Source organism: Tiliqua scincoides, chromosome 12 (assembly GCF_035046505.1).
Source record: "Tiliqua scincoides isolate rTilSci1 chromosome 12, rTilSci1.hap2, whole genome shotgun sequence".
NCBI lineage: Eukaryota > Metazoa > Chordata > Lepidosauria > Squamata > Scincidae > Tiliqua > Tiliqua scincoides.
Genome location: NC_089832.1, coordinates 5194893 through 5211321, shown reverse-complemented (window position 1 = coordinate 5211321; position 16429 = coordinate 5194893). Strand labels below are relative to the sequence as shown.

General features: G+C 42.9%; 1 protein-coding gene across 4 annotated transcripts in view; it reads right to left on the bottom strand.

The window, feature by feature from the left end:
* The window catches only part of MTMR1 (myotubularin related protein 1), a 52908-nt gene that overhangs the window by 4641 nt on the left and 31838 nt on the right, over positions 1–16429 (bottom strand). For all 4 annotated transcript variants that reach the window (XM_066640288.1, XM_066640290.1, XM_066640289.1 and 1 more), the window contains 5 exons: positions 16219–16404; positions 14006–14212; positions 13512–13604; positions 7601–7714; positions 5524–5700 (listed from right to left, as the gene is read on the bottom strand). In XM_066640288.1, coding sequence (XP_066496385.1) covers positions 5524–5700; positions 7601–7714; positions 13512–13604; positions 14006–14212; positions 16219–16404 — 777 coding nt within the window. The remainder of the gene's footprint in view (positions 1–5523; positions 5701–7600; positions 7715–13511; positions 13605–14005; positions 14213–16218; positions 16405–16429) is intronic.

Here is a 16429-nt window from a genome sequence, read left to right as displayed (position 1 = left end):
TCTTCAGCTCTGCAGCTGCATGTGCCAGAAACAGGAAGAGAAAACCCCACACCTGTGCTCAGCATCTATTCTTTGCATGGAGGTGCTGCCCCAGGGGTGGACTAGAACACAGGTCAGAATTCTGCCTGCGCTAGTAATTTGAGCAAAAAAACAACGTTCAGCAGTGCTTTTATGTAGCTGCCCAATTTATGAGACGTTCCTTCGGCAACTCTTACAGCTCTCTGTTAAGCAACTTAATTAGGCTACAAATATATTAAAAGTCATTCACACAAATAAATAGCTGAAGATGGTCAAACAAAAAGATTAATCTCCGCATTTTATTTCCATGAATTAAATGCTCCTAAAAATATTACTTGCACCTTATACTACATTGCTGTTCTAACATGATAAAGGAGGACAGACAGATTGCTTAACTGTTTAGAAGAAAAACTGAGAAGGGAACATGAACACACACACACCTACCTGCTTAGCTATTAAAAGAACACAGGGAACTGTTATCTGAAAAGACATTTCAAAAATAGTGTCCAAGAAGGCTTCAACAGAAGGGGATCCTGTGAGCTAATTCTGAGAAAAGCATGACTTACTACATCACAGGGCAACAAGCTCAACTATTTTGGAACAGAGGTAGGATTTTAATGAGGGGTAAAGTCACACTGCACCGGGTATGTGAGCAGCCGTGTACTCTCTATGTTGCCATTTTCCCACAGTCAGATGAAAATGCACACAACCACCAGCTAACTTGGGAAAGATGCTCTTGATTTATTCCCACAGTGACAGGTGGATTCTACTAGTACACAGTGATAGGTGGATTCTACTAGTAGTAACTTGTTTAAAGTTGCATCCCATTCAACCCAGCTGAACTTGCAGGGGCTCCTTTTATGCTGGAGCTGGTGCACAGGCCTGTTTCATTTCATGCTTTATTGTGTGTTTAATAAAACTTCTCTATTGCTCCCACTGTGTCGCTGATTATAAAGACAATCTGTGGCTCCACACAGTCCAATGGGCAAAACTGCAATATAAAAATCAGCTGAAGGGTTCAAAATGGCCAGAGCACCTTTTCTCTCTCAGGGACCCACCCGGTCCCTGTATGACTGAGTTCTTCCTCTTCCAAAATCTCTACATGGCACACTATGCCTAGATTACCTCCTCTCTTTTGGCATTATGAGTATTCTCGGATAGGACAGCTGCTTATCTGTAACTACAGTTCCTCAAGAGGTCACCTGGGCAGACACATGCATGTGCAGAATCTATCTTGTAAGCTTCCAGAATTTCGTTAAGCGCTCCGCTTCTGTTCTAGAGTGAGGGAAACCCAATGCACACCCCATATGCCTCGACAGAAGGAGGAACAGCCAGTCCTTTAGTTCACTGGTTCCCAGACACTGTGGAAACCAGCCAGGAGAGCCATGGAATCGTCACAAAAAACCCACCATCCTATACAATCTATAGATTGTAGCCCCAACGGGGAGCTGCAACCAATGGTGCAGCAGGTCAAGGGAGCCTCCAGTCAAAAAAGTTTGGAACCACTGCTTAAGATCACTTAAGTTGCAGTCTTTGAAGAGAGATCCAGCAATGGGAGCCAGACATAAAAAGCGGGTAGTCAGGTGGGGCAAGGAGGAGAGTTTTGATCCATGTAGCTCTTCTTTCAAAAAGGAACTGGGGTCGTGTGAGTGTTCCTCTTGCCCTCAAGGAACATGGGTGTGTACAGGGCTTCCTTCACTGGAGAGCAGGGACTGAATGCTTGACAAAGCTCTGGAAGCACCCTGAGTTTGACTCTGCGTTTGTGCAGAACTCTACTACGTGCAGACCACAGAGAAGAACGAAATCTGTAGTGACAAGGATAAGAATAAAAGCCAGCATAATAGCTACTCACTGACAGTGCTACCAGCTCTTAATTGGATGGATAGCGACTGTGCTTCTTGCACTTTCCTTTAGGAACTCAAGGACAGTCATTCAGATGAAAATTGTTCAACAGTGAATGCCTTTCTTCCTCAGCCTGCACATTTTTAAAAACAATTTTAGCACCGGGGGATAAAAAGAAGGCTAGAGAATGACATGGCGATTTAAAACCCACTGTCTTGATTTCCATCCTGATACTGTCTCTCCTCATTCGGCTGCTGTGATGCAGGAGGACAGAACTGGGCAGCCTCAATATGCTTTCCTTAGAGGCTGAAGATAGCAGAGAAGATTTTCTGGGCTCTCTCCCTTAGAGAGCAGAATGTGGTATGGTGCTAGACTGTGGTTCTCCATGATGTGCAGGCTCATTTTCCCTGGTCAAGTTGGGTTCAGCAGGAGTCTGAAAATATTGCAAAACCTGTCCAGTGAGAGGCCAGAGTGCAGCCGGAAGCCAAAACAGCCCCCCAAAACACAATGGACCTGCGCTGTGTGCACAGCCCATGATGTCAGTGTCACCTGGGGCTTAATAAGCCCCTCCACCTGCCTGGTCTGCAAAATCAGGAGAGCAGTCAAACACATACCAGGCTACTGATGAGTGGCATTCAGCTTGGGAGCAGCATTGCTAGTGTGAAGTTCCCCTAATGCCACAGCAGGGCTATTCACTCTTTACGCTGTATGTGTGCGTGAGTATCTGTGCACGTGTACTACATGTTTCTGTGTGAATGACAGTACACATCCTCACTTTAAAAGTGAACCACTGGGACTGACTGTACCCCTTGAGTGTAGGGTACACACTGCGCATACTGCTATATACACTGAACAACTGCGCATGCATATAAATCAACAATCTGGGAACGCTGCACCCAGAATTATACATGTGTACAATATAACGTGTGAATAGCCTTATCCATTTTTCCTTGGGCCCCTTCCTTGGAAGTGTTAAAAGGGAAACGGGAGATTCTTTCAGGTGGAGAACAGTCCCAGTGCCTTACACTGGGACACTTCAAACAGGATACAAGATTCCCAGTATTCTCCTGTAGGAAGCATGCAAGGTGCACACATTTTGAGGCAGGGTGACAGATGCGATTGCCTTGAGCAGAGTTTTTTTTTTTTGTTAAAAACACAAAACACCACCATTTTGTGTTTAAAGTATCCAAATAAAAACAAAACATTGCATTTTGGTGTTTCAGATATTTTCCAGAAATTAAAATAGATTACATTTCCAGTTAGAACTAATACTGTGGCTGCATCTGCTGACACCATACCACCTATATCACTCACCGGACACTTTAAAAGGGTTTAAAATTAATAAAAATGAGAACTTGGAACGCGAACTCAGAATAAAAACAGACAACACCACTTTCTGCCTTTCAAATCACAAAATCTGTGAAAAAATAAAACCATTTTCCAACACTACAGGAAACACACAAGCTGAGTGTTCTTTCCTACACTCAAGTCTTCTCTGCCACAGGAACACAGTCACACTTCAAGCACCTATGAAGGAAGCAGTGTTTCCCTACCAAGTGCTTTGATTGAAACAAAGGGCATTTCTCAAGCAAACTTAGGACGCTAGGCATGGAGCATTTTTGGCAGAAACCAAGACAAGCAGACTCTTGACATTTAGCACAGGTGGCAGATACAGAGCAGCTGACTAGAAAATTCTTTCGCATAGGATTTCTGCATTTTTAAAAATGTTTAATCAATTGCTTTTTAAAAAAAAGATCCATCCTTAGGAAAAGCTGTTGGGAAAGAACATCTGAAAAACAGTCATCAGAGAAGGTGTGAATGTATTCCAGAGAGAGGGGGTTCAGTACCTTCATTAGCAGTCGTAAAAGGGACGTCTGCTTTCGAAAGGGGGAGGAAAAGAAGAGTCAGCAGAAACTGATAATCCAAGCTGGCAAAAAAATGAGACTTTCTAATAGGTCCTATGAGGCAAATAGCGATTATGCAAATTTCATGTCCAAAATTTGCTTCTTGCACAGCTACACAAAACCAAAAGGAAAAAAAAAAAAAAGATTTAGTGCTAACTGGTATGGTTCAGAGGCTGGAGATTCTGCTTGTGAAAGAGCAGAGGAACAGGAACTGTCCAGGCTTCCCAAGCAAGACACCTCGAGCTATCCAATCGGACTACGCACCAGTTGAATTCTAATCTGGTATTGCACAGGTTCTTATTGCAAAGGAGAAGAACCATAATCCTAGAAATCCTATATCATCGAGCTGAGTATAAACAGCAAGAAGAGATGACAAACTGGCAGTGGCCAGGGAAGTGGAGTGTTGCATTACTCGCAGTTTAAGTAACTGCTGTTCCTATTCTGCTATTAGCATGTGCTTTCGTTGAACTGTTATCTTACAGCCTATCCTTCCCTCCCCCCGCTCCGCCAATGCAGCCATGTGTGCCGTATCCTGTGGGGGGAGGATCATGAGGCTTGGGAGGGGGAAAGGGAAATTTTCCCCTTACCCCTTCACTTGTCAACAGGTCTCCTTGGACCTGCGCCAGCTTTTTAGCTGGTGCAAGTCCAAGGAGTGGGAGTTTCCAATCAGAAGGGATAGGGTCAGGTGCACACCACTGCTGCTGTATCCACCTCCTCCCACCCCCTTCCTCCCTCCCCCCTGCCCTTGCCACTAATTTACCAATGGGGCAACCACTCTGGACCATATTATTATTATTAACGGTATTTATATACCGCTTTTCAACAAAAAGTTCACAAAGCAGTTTACAGAGAAAAAACAAATAACTAATGGCTCCATGTCCCAATAGGGCGCACAATCTAAAAAGATGCAAAAGAAGACCAGCAGGCAGCCACTAGAAAAGACACTGCTGGGGTGAGGAGAGCCAGTTACTCTCCTCCTGCTAAATAAAAGAGAACCCACTTGAAAAAGTGCCTCTTACTCAGTTAGCAGGGGTTAGCTAACTGCACCATTGCCTGTCCGGCAGCAGGACAGAACCAAATAGCTCTGCGCACTTCCGCAGTGCTGTTTGGGATGGATGAAAAGCAAGCCCTGCCATCGGTACTAATGTTCCCATTGCAAGAACTAACAGGGATAGGATTGGGCCATTAAGCCTGGGCAAGGAGCCTGCCTAAATACCTTGTGCAGAGGAAGATGCAGACTCGAACACCACCCGTCCTGCACACCTGCTCTCATACCTACAGTACTAGCACAGAGTACCCTGACCTCTGAAAATGTGGGTGGGCTTGAACTGAGACTGACCCAATGTGATGTTCATCACATGACAACTGTGGCCTCAAACAATGACTTGCATGTGTGGTTGAGCCACCATGCAGAGAACATCCAGAACCTCTGAACCGCAATGGAGTTCAACAGAAGCCAGCAAGTAAAGCAACGAGAGGAAACCAAGTAGTGTCAAGTTATGCACATGTTGACCAGCTCCATTTTTGTCCCTGTACAAAATGTGCCACTCTAGTTAGCGATGAAAGAGAAAAACAGGTCAGCAAATCTAAGCCCATCGAACAAAACCCTTCTGATAATTTCATCATGCAAATGAAGACCTGCAGATTTCTAGATTTGGCTTATTTCTAAGACCAGTTTGCCATCACATTCTCGATTAAAAAAAAGAACTGCAACCACCACCGAAGTCGGTTTAGAACAGAAGGAAAAACCAAACCATACCTGTGGCCTCATTCGTGGATTCCATCGCACGTAATAGCTGACCCATAATTCCAAGTGGCTGATACTGGCAACTGGATATAGGACATGGTTTTCATAGTTCACATAGAAAGGATTACTGAATTCATCCAGCTGGCTATTAATGTACGCCCATAAAGAGACAGTCCGTGTACTTATCTCCTAAGGGGGAAAATTAATTGATTAATTGGTGGCAAGCACAGTTGCAAGCAATTATACTGAAACAACACAGTGACTTTTCAAAACTTCCTAGCTGTAGGACACCATTTCTGTAACACTCATTTGTCCAGAAACTCCTGTGTTTCTTTCATGGAACTCTTGTACACTATAGGGAAGGGGGGGGCACATTCCTTGGCATTTTCTCTGTTGTGGTCAGGCTTGTTAAGCCTCACTGTCACCTCTGAGAACACACCATGGAAAACAACCCACCATGGAAAACAACCATGCCCTTGATAACAATCACCTGCCCCTGATAACCAATGGTCATATATATTTAGGAAACAAGTAAGGTTGGAGTAGTGAAGGTGCACTTTTAACATCGAACAGAATCAGTATGAAGGGGGGGGGGAAAGGAAGAGAAAAAACAAGGAGAATAAAATTGCCTCTATGTCAACAAACACACTACAATGTGGATTTCACAAAGCAGTATTTTAGAAAAGGAACATCATCAATTTTTTCCCACAGTCTAGCTATACCTATCTAAATATTGTGCTTTTAATTAAATGTTCATGTTTAGCTTTATTCACGGGGATTTTAAAATCCTATAACCAAACACAAACATCACTATAAAACCATTATTAAATCAAGGTTTCAGAATCTGAATTCTTATCAGCTTCATCTTGCAATTCTATACTCCTTCAGTGCTATAAAGCATCTGTTTCCACTACAGTTGTCTCTTAAATTGCATTTTTCTTTCTTTTTTTCCCTCCCCTTCTAAAGGGAACTGCATTAGATTATCCGTTCATGAGAAGGAGCTGTCTGGAAGGCACATACTTGGTAAGAATGTATAATTCAGCTCCATCTTGTGGTGCAATCATGCTATTTGCTGTGATAGATCAGGTATTTAAACCCGATGTATTCCAGAACAAAACACAAAAAGAACAAACAAGCTGTGTTTGTGCAAACAATTTTCTTCCTGGAATGAGGGATGCCTAGCATACGCTTCCATCCTGCTAAACCTGGGTACAAAGTCACATGTGATCCAGCATAGCACCAGGTTCATCTGCATTCAGAATCTCCACACATCTATCCTCTCACCCCTTTTTCAAATCAGGGTGGAAAACCTGGGTGCCAATTAATCCAGTGTCAACACAAGAAGCCCCTTTATAATGAGGACTACCTGACTGGATTGGCAGCTGCTCTGTTAGACCTTCAGCAGAGGTCCCCTTTTATTTGGATATGCTAGGGACTGACATGACCCTATATACAGAATACATTCTCTGCTGCAGGTCTGCCCCCTCCCAGGTTTGGGCTATATGCCCTGGGAGACAGAAGGGGTGGTATCCCACTGCATCCTGCCATCTTTTTCTGGGGGAGAAAACACATTTTGTAGGGGTTGGGTCAAAGAATTGGCCCACAAATACAAACTGTGCTGCAGACAGTAAGAACTGTCCAATATACCTTTCCTAGTGTCGGAAATTATGGCTTGCCCCTGGTGCCAATGACTCCGCACTGCAAGTGCCCCAAGGGCTCGTTTACAAATTAGACAAAGCAATCCCACAGCATGGGGAAAAGACAGCACACAGCCTCTCCCTGTTCCTTAGGGGATTGCTCACTTCAGTTTGTACACAGCAGGCTGGTAAATTGGGCTAGAAACTTTAACAGCTTTCAAGAGTGGGAAGGATAAAGAATGTGTTGTCTTTTTTTTTTTTTTTTTTAATCAATCAGCAATGAATGATCTCCAAACAGTATTTGTAGCATTTGGTGCCTGTGTCACACACCAAGAGAGTTATGAAAATCCATTTCTAGGTCACATTCAAATACTTTCGGCTGCACGGAACAGGCCAGCACAGCCTCAGATATTCCTTTTGTCTCCTATAAAACAATTACACAGCTGATTTACCTCTTTTATTCGCTGATGTTCAGAGTTGTATAAAAAGGTGCCAAAGAGACAGCTATAAAGATGATCCAAAATGGTGATCAAGAACAGCTCGTTGAACTCAAATGCTGCTGGAAACTAAAGAAAGAACCAAGTCTTGGATTACATGTTTTTGTTAGAAAATAATTTGAACCCTGCCCACCCACCTCTCTCTTTCCCACTCAACTCACTCACAATGAAACCTCTAATGTAAAAAAAAAAATGCAATGTGAAGTTTTGAAGAGTCAGTTAAACTGCATGTCTTGAGTGAAGGAGGAGGGCTTGGTATCCGAAGGCAAATAACTGTGGGTCAAGAGATTCAAAAAGGACCCCCACTTTGCATCTGAAAGGTTCAAGAGACTGTAAGAGAGCCTCACTTTCTCCAACAGAAGTCCCTTATGTGAAAGGAGTCATGGTGAGACAGCACCTCGCAGCAAGACTCAATGTTCAGTTTCAACAGCTGGATCCCTGGTAGGAGAACTGGGGAAGATGGCAGCCTTCCAAACCCAAAGAGCACTGCAGCTCTTTTATAGCAAACTACTTTTTACATGCAAGACATAGTCAGCCAGAGTTCAAATCGTATCTCAGTCACAGCCCATCAAGGATTGGAAGATATTATGTAATGCATGTGTCTGCTGCAAATGTAAAAGGGTTTCTCCTATCCCTGGGAAATTAGAAGTTTCTCTTCCAGGTGTCAAGAATGTACTTCTTGGAAAAGATCTGCAGTGTCAGCTCGTTGTTTCTTCCAAAGTAGACCTCAGTGGCTCTGCTGCCACTTGAAGCCCTTTCTGAAACTTTATCTTACATCTGCTGCAATGCAGATTCAACTTACCTGGAATCAAACCTGGGATTTTTATAACCCAGCCAGCAAAACGCTTGCCTGAGCTAAGAGCCAATGAGGCAACAATTTAGCCTGGAACAGTTTCAGTATACCTGCACTGAAAGTTTATCTGGGAATATCTATAGGTTACTTGGAAAGCTGTGTCCACCATGTGCAAAGTCTCATTGCCTTTGATGATGCCACCCTATACAAGAAGGGGAAAGCATGACCTGGTGGGCCTCTTTTCTCCCATGGTTCCAGGCAGCTTTGCCTGGCTGTCACCAGTCAGATAATGGCTCAAATCAGTGCCCATTGGCTTTTGGGGTGGGGTGGGGGTTGGGAGCAGTACAGCATAGCCTTCTGCTACGTAAACATGTGATTCACTTTAATCTGGCAGCAGTTAACATAGTAGATGGTCTGATAAAGGTGGCGTAATCCCTGCACACCAGTACTTCGCTTGTTTGAACTGTTGCAAGCTACAGAATAGATAAGCCCCAAGTTATAGAAGGGGGAAAGGGCCCTTTTATCTTACTTTCTGTCAGGATTAGGACATTAATCAATGCTCTGGATACTGAGATTAAGGAACAATGTTCTCTGGGGGGGAAAAATGCAACAAGCCTGTTCAAACCTGTTAGGTTCCAATGTTCTCCCCCCCAACTTCCCTCCCAATGCCACTCACTGCTCAATGTCTTGCAGACATGTTGCTGGATTCAGATTTGCACACATGTGAAACTGGAAAACTTGTTTCACAGTCTTTTACCAGAGGAAAACTAAACAGTTTATAGCAAGAAATAGAGAGCGGCAAAGGAGATCACAGAAACAGAAAAGGCTGTTCTGAGTTAAGGGTCTGCCCTTTAAGGGTTTTTGTTCCTTCCAGATGTTTAACTCAGTATGAATCCCCCCACCCGAAAAATAGCTGTTTTTCCTAAAAGAAAGCAACATTCAATTTATTTTTAACAGATCACATGGCAAAGAACGGGATAATATTAAATACCTGCAATGCAATGTTTAATGCCACCAAATTATAGAAAATAAAATGATGGTCTTTCTGATGAGGCAAGAAAATGCTTAATATACTGAGAGTTGTTTGCTAGTTTTAAGAGAGTTTTAAGGAGCGCTATCCTTAGAATCACTATAAAAATGAAAAAGAGAGAATTCAGAATTGATTCAGGCCTAAAAATGAGATGGCATCAAAGGCAATGGGATGTTATGCCACGTGCAGGCCACATGTAAATTTCGAGTCTCCAATCCCTTTACTTCTACCTGCTCCACAAAGTGTAATTGCAAGTCATACAGTGTGTTTGTCTGCTTCCAGGATTCCCATATCTGAAGTACGTCCCATTTCAGGCATTTTTTAGAACTGTCCTGTGATTCTGGGGAAGATCTGAAGCTGGGAGGCCCGTCAGGATTCATGTGCATGGTTTCATTTCCATCTTCCTCGCCTTCCCACCTTTCCTCTTTTCAGAAACGAGGATGGCTGCTATGCACATTCACAACCTTCTTTTAAAAATAAAGCACGTTTTGTGTTACCAGCACAATGCCTACCTGGGTCTGTGTTTATATCAGGGAACAGATGCATAGCACCATGTCCTATTAGCATGACTTCCACACAAACACATGACTCCACTTGGTAACTTATGGTCCAATCCTATCCAACTTTCTAGTGCCAATGCAGACATGCAAAAAGGGCGCGTGCTGCACTGTGTGGTGCTGGGGCCATCCTGGAGACCTGCTCAAGGTAAGAGAATGTTTGTTTCCTTATTTCAAGGCTGTATTGCAGATGCACTGGTGCTGGAAAGCTGGACAGGATTGGGCCCTCAGGCATTAGTAACATTCTGCCAAGTGGCAGGGAGAACATTACCATCCCGTTGCCCTAGGTTTTCCACCTGAATAGATGGGTGCCAAAATTCTCCTTGCTAGTTGACAGAACGTTACAGACAGCTGTGGATTACAGGCATAGTATGATTAATTGCCACTTGGTAAACTGTATCTCTCTCTCTCTCTCTCTCACACACACACACACACACACACACAACCCCAGTCACAAAAGAAACCACAGTTGGAAATTATGTTAGTCTCCAAACCAGTGATCACTAGACGCTGTATGCTGTGGCTCTGACAATGAACCCAAAGGAAAAATAAAGTGTAAAGAAAAGTCCTTTCAAAACTTACACCATCAATCTAAGTCCTGATGTATAAATGTACTACCTGAGAAACAGACCAAGCTATAATCCAAACGCTGCTAAGAAAGGCGTGAACAACAGAGGAGACTGTCTTGAAACTGTTACTTCCACTTCTTCACATTAACCCACTCCCTGTATTACAGAACATCATATACACAGTGATGCCCGACACCCAAGTATCAAGGCAGCTGGAAGCAACGTTAACACAGAACCAACATTAAATAGGCAGAAAACAGTCATACCAGTGGTTAGAATGTGGAGTGGTTAAAATGTGGATACGTCCTTTTATTCCTATTTGTTAACAGGTGATTGTATTACCGGCAGTTCATAGCTAAAGGGTATTGTAAAATTGCTGAATGTCATGTTGGCAAGCCTGGGATTATCTGTGCCCATTCCCTCCCACACGGTCATACACCGAGGTGTTTCAGGCACATGGTTATGAGAACGAGCAGTGAGGAACTTGGGGAGTGTATGCTCCCTCTTCCCATTCTGCGATTCCTTCTCTATGATCCTGGTTTGAGTCAAGCCATAGACTGCCATTTTGTTCAAACTAGTAGACTATGGTTTGCTTGAAAACCAAACTACAGGGAAGGAACTGTACAGCATTGGGGGGGGGGGTGTCACGTGATCCCAACACTATTCACTGCTTGTATGCAGCACATCAAACTCTGGTTCTGGCACTATCTCTGAACCACTCCACTGTCTGTGGAAGCATGCCTTTAAAAAAAAAGAAAAAAGAAAATTTAAGTGGGAGGGGGAGGAAGCAACAGAATTTTCCTTCACTTTATAAGCTCTCTGTTACAATCAGAGCGAAGCTACACAAACATTGATTCATACTTCCTTCAACAAATCTGCTTTGGGAATGATATGAATTTCAGTGTCAACTGTGAATTATACATCTTTAGAATATTCTATAATGTTAACAGGATCTCAAGTACCGTGTGCTTTATAAAGCTCTGCTCAAAATCTTAATGATAAATACAATGCACCATCATCGATGCATCTTGAATAGCTAAATGAACATAATCTGTGTATATCAATTAAATGTCTTTGATATGTAAACTAACTAGCTCATAACACAAAAGCTACACAGCAGCAGCTTCCCAGTTTAACTGAATTTGAAAATTCTAGCTTATTCTTCATGTGTGATCACCAGGCACAGGCCCAAGGCTGTGGGAGAGTATATATACTTGCCAACAAAAATTGAGCCAGTGGTTTTAAAAATGGCTCATTTCTTGTCAAGTATCCTAGAAAGTTTACTTCCTCAGTTTGTCTTTAAAAGATATATTTGCTCTGAAATATTAGAAATACACCACTACCTGGCTTGAGCTATATACAGAACCTTTCAGTGGTTCTCACACATTTAGCACCAGGACCCACTTTTTAGAAAGGGACTCTGTCAGGACCCACTGGAAGTGATATGACCGAAAGTGACATCATCAAGCAGGAAAATTTTTAACAATCCCAGGCTGCAATCCTACCCACACCTACCCTGGAGTAAGTCCCATTTTACTATCATTGTTCAAAGAATATACATAGTAGCTTGTTAAAAGTACAGGTCTGTAACATTTCCCCAAATGCATACAACCCATGATAGCATCAAGTCTAATATATTAAAAATAAAATACTGAAATGAATAAGGACCCACCTGAAATTGGCTCGTGACCTACCTAGTAGGTCCCAACCCACCCACAATTTGAGAAACACTGGAATATTTTATTCAATATCCAGCAGAGAAAACGCAACAGCAAAGAACAGACAATGTGGTTCTTCAGGCAGTGAGCATTTCACAAGTGTGGATGTTACAGTTGTATTTATGGATAACCCCACCTTCCATTAAACAAAAAAAATTCAAGGTGGCCTGCAGCCTAGACCAGTGCTTCTCCAAGCACGGCCTGTGGATTGGATTGCACGTCAGCTGACACTTCCTTCTTCTGGCTTTTCAGAGTCTGTGCGACAAGCATCACAAAAGGCTCTGAGAAGCAGGAAGAAGGAAGCAGGAAAGACCAGGTAAGCCCATGTGCGGCAGCACAGTGGACCCAATTAAAAGCATACAACATTAAAACAGAATACCTTCAGGCAATGTGGTTCTTTAGTTTCCAGAAATAACAAAAATGTTGATATATACCAGGCGTGCTTAAACCACGGCTCACAAGCCACATGCAGCTCTCTGACATATAGGTTGGTCCTCTTTATCCATGGATTTGAAACCCGTGAATTTGATTAACCGGGGTTCTGAACCTGTCATGTAGAACCAATCTGACCTCCCAGACATGACAGGAAGTGGATTCCTGAAGTGTCCGGGAGGCTTTCGGAGATGCAGGGAGGTTGTGCATGGCTATATCTCAGAAGGCCTGCCTAGGTTTTCCAAAAACCAGAAGTGAGTCTTAGAGGCTTCCGGTTGGTTGCATCTGGAGGTCAACTAAGAGTCCCACCAGGGATCCCGTTATCCACAGTTTTAGGGATCTGCGGGGGTTTCAGGTATGCCCTTTTTAAAGAATTTGGCTCAGGGAGCCACAGGAAGAAAGTGATCTGTACCTTCTGAGGCAAGACCAGTCTGGGGATTCTGAGAGATGCTCCCCTCAGGAAGACTTGGTTCAACTGACCTGCCTGCTTGAGAAGAGGAGCTTACCTTTTGCAAGGACTGACCCTGCCACGGCACCACCGGAGAATAAAACATTTTCAAGCTTTATGATTATTTACCGTGAGCTCTTCTATCACCACAATGAGATGTTAAATCTTTTTCAGCACAGTTTCTGCAGAATGCATGAACCCTCCCCCAACCCAATATAAATCTTCACTTAAAAATTATTCCACTACTCCAACATAAATATGACCTCTTCTGTGTTTAGAAAGACTCAATAAATCACAGGGAATATATTGCTCAGCTTACCTGTTTGGTCATTTGCCACACACAATCAATGAACTGAAGGAAGATGGGAGACCTGTCAGCATCTGCATGATCATCATCTCCGTGACCTACTCGCTGGGGGGGGGGGGTTGGAGAGAAAAAGAATCCTAAGAGAGGTTTCCTTTTTTGTCACATGCCCTTCGGGGGGTGGGGGTGGAACTCAACAACTTTTTGGGGGGAGAGAACCTTCCACAGGCCACTTAAGGAGCATATGAGAAAAGGTTGTTAAGAAATGGTTTCTTATACCATTAACTGCTAAATATACTGCAATGAAAAAGGGAAAAGAGGAATAAGCCCTATGAGAAAGGGAAAGGGAGATCAGCCCTAAGAGATTGGTCCAATGAATAAAGGGAAATGGCTTAATATGCTTTGTCTGCTGGGTTAAAAAAAGCAGACCCTAAACAGACAGAAGGGTTGACAGAAGCTCTGCAGGCTACTGTAAATTGCAAAAAGGATTTGAAACTTTTCAGACTTACCAATGCAAACCGATGTCCAAAACTCATCCACTCCTTCTCCAGGAGCACCTCAAAGCCTCTGATGGTTCTGTAATAGCTGTCCAACATTAGCATGGCTAAAGAGGTGAGTTGAGCCGTACGATCCCAGCCATCGCTGCAGTGCACCACCACAGATGTTTTGCCAGATTCGATTCTGTCAGCTATCCTCACTGCTCCAGCAAGTAGCAGCTTCAAAATATAGTTAACAAGAAGGCTCCATGTTGAAATGCAACACCAAGGCAAATACCATCATAAGGTATCTTATCATAAGAATATAAAATCACCCTATGAGATTGGCCCAAAAGCTCTCTCTAGGGCAGAATTCTATTTACTACAGTGGCCAGGGACCTCCTAAGCAACATTAGCGACGGTCTTTTCTAGCTCTTTTGTCCAGCACCCGTACTCAGGGGTACACTGCTTCCCAACATGGAGGCTTCTTGTCCATGTTCAGCTGTTATGACAAACAGCTGTTGACAGAGCAATGCTCTGTGAATGCAGAATGTCAAAGCATCCAACAGCTTACAGAGGTGTAACCTCACTGCATTCAACATTCCTCCATGTAGCTAGGCGAATGAATCTCATCAGAATATATATTTTTTTTCTAAATCCAAGTCATCTAAGTTTAATGACCAAACATTCCTCCATGTAGGTAGGCGAATGAATCTTATCAGAATATATATATTTTTTCTAAATCCAAGTCATCTAAGTTTAATGACCAAACATGAACACGAAAATTCTAGTGACATCTGTCTGGAGAATATAAATCAGGCTCAGATGACTCACACATACTGCAAACTGCTATGCAGGGTAAAAAGAGATGAAAGTGCCATTATATTTCAGCTGACCCTACTAAAAAGGGCTTTTCAAAACAGCAAAGCTAATAGACTGAGAAAGTGTCACATTCTGAACAGTATATATTAAAAAGTTGGTTGAGGCATCTATAAAAGCAAGAAAATGAGAATCGCTTGAGAACTGCCATTTCTCCTGCTCTCTCTGTTAAATTTTCTTGTACCAATGAACTCTATGAGCTGCTTCAGCCAAGCAGGGTGACTAGGATGAACTGTGTATCATCTGATTATCTACTTAACAATATATGACAAAAGGCTCTGTTCCATTTATGCATGCCAGGAAATGCAAAGGATTAAGAAATTCCATCCTGACACAGAAAAATCAGTAAATCTGTTAAAAAAAAATGTATCAGACAGAGATACTAAAATTAATCCCATGCTCAATGAAGTTCAGTGTCCATCTTTCTCAGCATCTGTTGACTCTCCAGAACACATGGAATAAACCATGACACTGCATGACTTAGCAGGAAAGCAGTGCTTACAAATGAGGTGCTCTTGGTAACTGGCCAAGCAGAAGTGTAGCTCCCATGGCAGTCTGCCAGACAGAGAAGGATTGTTTAGGTGTGTGTGCCAATGTTCTGCATTGGGAGGAAACAGGGCAGAGACTGAACTGTCAAAGCAGGATATTCCCATTTCAAGTCTGACCTCTACTGTGAATTCATTAGATGGCTTAGGCCAGCGTTTCTCAAACTGTGGGTCGGGACCCACTAGGAGGGTCGCGAGCCAATTTCAGGTGGGTCCCCATTCATTTCAATATTTTATTTTTAATATATTAGACTTGATGCTACCATTGTGTGTGACTGTATTTGGGCAAATGTTACAGATCTGTCCTTTTAACAGGCTACTATGCATATGCTTCTAACAATGATAGTAAACGAGACTCCTGGGTAAGTGTGGGTAGGATTGCAGCCTAGGATTGTTAAAAATTTTCCTGCTTGATGATGTCACTTCAGGTCATGACATCACTTCTGGTGGGTCCCAACAGATTCTCATTCTTAAAAGTGGGTCCCGATGCTAAAAATGTGAGAACCACTGACTTAGGCAAACCACCACCTCTCTTTTTCAGCCCCATATCTACAAATATCAGAATAATACTACTTAGAGTGCGATAAGTATAGAGATAACGTGCATGAAGCACCCTGTAAAAGAGCTGCATATAGTCTAAATATTATTATGGGGGGTTGAAACACATGGAAAAGAGAATGCTGCTGTAACCTAAATAAGTTGAAAACGCACATACTAACCAATGAAATTCCTGCACCCCTCACCCTGATTTAATTACCCTGGAAGGGCAACATGTCTGGAGACTGAGCAGTTTTATAATATTTTAAAGAAATGAATTATTACCCGGATATGGTCCAGCCAGTGTGTACTCTCCACGTTGGACAGCCATCGAGAGTCGTCAATTGTAGGGTAGACAACTTCCTTCAGCTTACGCAGCGATTCTCTCATTACATGGATGTTTGGGATTTCCAAGAAGACCAATTCTACATTGGGGTAGGCACTTTCACTTTCATATCCACCGCCTTTTGCCTGAAAACATGAAAGGTTTTCAAAT